Source organism: Tupaia chinensis, unplaced genomic scaffold, assembly GCF_000334495.1.
Source record: "Tupaia chinensis unplaced genomic scaffold, TupChi_1.0 Scaffold000178_1, whole genome shotgun sequence".
In the NCBI taxonomy this organism is placed as follows: Eukaryota; Metazoa; Chordata; class Mammalia; order Scandentia; family Tupaiidae; genus Tupaia; species Tupaia belangeri.
Window position 1 is genome coordinate 35,498 of NW_006159653.1, and position 4,189 is coordinate 39,686.

Consider the following 4,189-nt stretch of genomic DNA (forward strand, 5'->3'; position numbering starts at 1 on the left):
CCAGGCAGCAGCCACTGACCACCGACTGCAGAGTCCAGGATGCCCAAGGTGTGTGTCCCTCCTTCCGCATCTCAGGTCTCCGTGTAAGGAGCCGACTGGGTGTGACCCCCTCAGGGAAGGACTCTGGGTGGGAAAGTGGGGTGGGGCTACGGATGGGCAGCAGCCACGGAAGCACCCACCTTGCCTCTGAGGAGAAAGGAAGGACACGGGCTGGCTCCACTCACTCCACTGGCCATCATAACGCTCCTCCACCGCATCCTCCTCCAGCGTGGCCATGCGGACACGCAGCCTGGCCTCATAGGTGGAGTCAGGGTCCAACTCGACGGCTTCAAGGATGATCCGGGTCAGCCCAACAATGCGGCCCTTGTGCCGGGCCTGCTGTGGGATTGGGAGCAGTCAGCAGGTGCTGAGGGGGCTGGGTCCATCAGCCTCTGAGTGTGCACACACATGCATACACACCTGCACATAAAACACATTCTCACACTCAGTCACTCATACTCATGTTCACACGTGCACTCTCATGTGCATGCACACACCGCACACTCACACAGGCACACAGACACATGTAAGCACACTCACACATGCATGCACACACTGCACACTCACACAGGCACACCGACACATGTAAGCACACTCAGGCACACACATCTACAGGTGTACTTTCATGCTCAGTTCACTGGCATGCACATTCGTACATGCACGTGTGCAACAGGCACAGTCACCACCCTATGTCACATACACCCACACACATAGGCACGCCTGTGTGCACACTCACTCAGACACAAGGCACAGGCACAGTTGTGCAAGGGGTCTTCCAAAGATTCAGGGGAGGGCCAGCCCATGGCCATGGTTAAGGAAGCCAGATCCCACACGGCAGACCGCTGTTCAAATCCCGCCCTCGTGTTTTCAGAAACACGGCAGGTGCATCTGCATAAGATGAACAGATGGAAGGGAAGGGACGAGAGTTTGACCACGTCCCACTGGGGTGTGCTCTCTCTCTCTCTCTCTCTCTCTGCTGAGCCACGCCCCACTGGGGTGTCCTCTCTCTCTCCTCGTGCCCTACAGGAAAAAAAACCACGCTCTCTCTCTCTCTCTCCTCTCCCTCTGCTGAGCATATGCACCCTCTGGCAATTAAAAAAAAAAAAAAACTGGGACCGGCAGTAGGCATAGTGGTCATGTCATTTGACTCCCACGTAGTCGACCGCATTTTGAGTCCTGGACTGGGCGACTTAAAGCTCGGGTCAGTGCCTGCGCAAGCAGAAGGGATTGCAGTGTGGCCATCTCCCCTGGAGGGTAATTTCTCTTTTTCTGTCTTCTCTCTGTTTTTGTCTCTCTGGCAAGCACAGGCACCTTACAGCAAGAATCTCTAAAAACTAAAACAGTGCATGGGAAGTGTATATGAAAAAAACTATACATGAACTGCAAAGTTTTTTGCACCAAAATAAACTTGTACTTTATTTTTCTGTGAACTTTTTTAGGTCCCCTCATATGCGGACACACACAGAGACACAGCCGTGTGCACACATGTAACATGAACAGGCACACTCAGAACACTTGTCACACACTCACACAAACACAGCACACTCACCCTACTCATGCACACACTCATATGTGCAAGCACGCGTGTGCACACCGCAAACCTGGCTTTGGTCACCTCTTCATCACTGCAGGTCAACCTCGCCCTGGGCAGTGGGGGCGTGGGGGTCTGTCTGGGCTACTCCCCCAGGAGAAGCCACACAAGTGTTACCTCCCAGGCCTCTCCCTGCTTCTTGAAGGCCAGCTCATAGCTGAGAAGTGACACCATTGGCTCCAAGGCAGCCTCGACGGTCCAGGTCAGAGCACAGTGGCTAGAGCTGATGTTGCTTTGCAGGCCGGAGGGGGGGTCCAGCTTAACTGGAGCAGAGGGAAGCCCGTGTCCGTCAGTACAAGGACTGGGGTCTGAGAGGTTCCCACAGGCACAGGTGAGGCCCTCACAGACCAGGGTCCTGAGTGGAGTGGGTCCAGACCCCCATAGCTAGACAGGTGGTTTAGCTTGCCTCCCCATTCCTTCAAAATCTGCTGCTGGAAGTTTTCCCAGTGTCCTTCTGGAGTCTTTCTTGCTCTAACTAAAGTGCTTTCCAGACTCAAACGGCAGCCTCGCTGCGGCTCAGTCCTGTCGCGGCTCAGTCCTGCCACGGCTCAGTCTTGCATCTTCATCCTCGGCCAAAACCTCTCCTGGCCCTCCCACGAGGGACCGCCCCTTCCCAGGCGCAGCTGCACTCCAGGTCCCACTTGGCAGGGACTGAGAACGCTCACTGGCCACAGGGGTCACGGGCTGCCGGGCCCCGCTCCCTGCCCACAGCAGCCAGATGTCCCCGCCTGCCCCGCCCTGTGCTGTACCACTCTCACTCACCATGTCTCCGGGGCAGGTACTGAGAGTCCACCAGGCTGACCTGCTCCTTCCCCGAGAGGCAGTGGTGGAAAGTGATGGTGAAGTTGTCGGATGGCACAAGCACCTCCTCAGGGGGCAGCTCCACGCTGCACTCGCTGCCCCGGAAGACACACGCATGCCTGCTGCCTGGCTCCTGGTTGCTGGGAAGGGCAGGTGTTAGCACCCAGGGGCTGCCACACTGTTCCGGCCCCCTCCACTGCTCTCAGGAGGACCCGCCTCAGTCCTGTCACCTGCCCCGGGGGACCCAGCCTCAGCCTCACCTGGTGAAGAGGAGCCAGGGGCTGGAGCCCTGGCCCAGCTCTGGGGTGGACCAGCGGCAGTGAATCCTGAGGATGTTGTTGGTGAGGCAGGTGAAAGGCCCAGCACTCGGCCCTGGGGACAGTGACCATCAGGGACCACGTGGGAACTTCAGCGCAGAGCCAAGCAGGGGTGGGGGGGGTGGGAGGAGAAGGGTCTGGCAGCTGATGCCCAAACAAAGCAGTCACAAGAGTGATTCCAGGAGAACTTCGCAAGGGCAGGGCTGGGAGACCTGGCTGGTGATAGGCAAGCCAGGCCCAGAGAGGCAGCCTGAAGGCGGGGTGGGAACGAGGGTCTGTGGGGACGAGGGCCAGGCTGACTGCTGGAGGACAGACCCCGGCGTGGTCTGAGCCGAATCTTTCCCTGGGGGCTTGTTAGAGGACAGCCCTACCCCGTGCCCTCACTCTTTGCCCATACCCCTCCACGCAGGCAGTGCCCAGGCCTCACCTCCTCCTGCCCCTGGGACAGAGGCTCCCAGGCAGGCACGGCTGCACATGCAGGTGCAGAGCAGGAGCCAGCTGCCCAGGTCTCGCATCAGGGCCTCGCTCTCCAAGGTCCAACCTGCAAGGGAGGGCTGAGGGTCTGGGCTCGGCACCTCTGGGAGAGCTGCTCTCCCAAGGGCTTCCCAGCAGAGTGCTCCAAGCGGCTCACCACCAGGAGCCTCACCATGTCCCAGAGAAGAGGCTGGCATCACGCCTCACCAATGAGGAACTAAAACTCAGGCCACAGAGCTGACCTAAGACTTGGGCTGGAGTGAACAAATGCTCTCCTATGGAGTCCTGGCCTCTGAGCCATCCCCTCCACATCCCCCTACAAGGCTCCTCCTGGGACCAGCACCTTCTGCCAGCGTGCCCCGTCCCTGGGCATCTATCCTGCAGGAAGCCAATCGTCCCCATCTGCAGACAAGGAAACTAAGTCCCAAGGGGGAATGCTTTGCCCAGGTCACACAGTTAACCCTGTGCACTCTCTCCCTGGATTCTGAATCCTGTCCCTGGATTCTGCCCCAGAAAAGTGGGCAGGAGGGTAGCAGGGTGTCCTTGCAGCAGACGGCACTTCCTGAACAGTCACACTCCTGCACTCAGGTGCCCTGCCAAGAAGACCACCCCAGACAGCAAAGCTCTCGGTGCCGAAGTGCAAGCCCTGAGTTCTGGGATCCCTGGGAGGCCAGAGGTGGGCCGGAGACAGGGGCCTGGGTGTCAGAAAGTGTCTGGGTCCAGGGTACCAGCAGTCAGCGTAATGGGTATGTTGCTGGACTCCCACGTAGTCAACCGCGGTTCGCGTCCCGGACCCAGTGGCTTAAAACTCACGCTGGGCACGTGTGCGTGCATGCCCAAGATCCCGAGAGGAGAGTGGAGGAGAAGGGATTGCGGCATGACCATCCCCCCTGGGGGGTGATTTCTCACTTTCTGTCTCTATGTCTCTCTGTCTGTCTGGCGAGCGCACGTGCCCTATAGCAAAAAC

General features: G+C 58.7%; 1 protein-coding gene across 1 annotated transcript in view; it reads right to left on the reverse strand.

Annotated features, from left to right (window-relative positions):
• The window catches only part of IL9R (interleukin 9 receptor), an 8,472-nt gene extending 5,053 nt beyond the window's left edge, over window positions 1-3,419 (reverse strand). The window contains exons 1-5 of the mRNA XM_006146417.2: window positions 3,176-3,419; window positions 2,692-2,803; window positions 2,393-2,571; window positions 1,748-1,893; window positions 180-378 (exon numbers count right to left, since the gene is read on the reverse strand). Coding sequence (XP_006146479.1) covers window positions 180-378; window positions 1,748-1,893; window positions 2,393-2,571; window positions 2,692-2,803; window positions 3,176-3,419 — 880 coding nt within the window. The remainder of the gene's footprint in view (window positions 1-179; window positions 379-1,747; window positions 1,894-2,392; window positions 2,572-2,691; window positions 2,804-3,175) is intronic.
• Window positions 3,420-4,189: the final 770 nt, after the last annotated feature.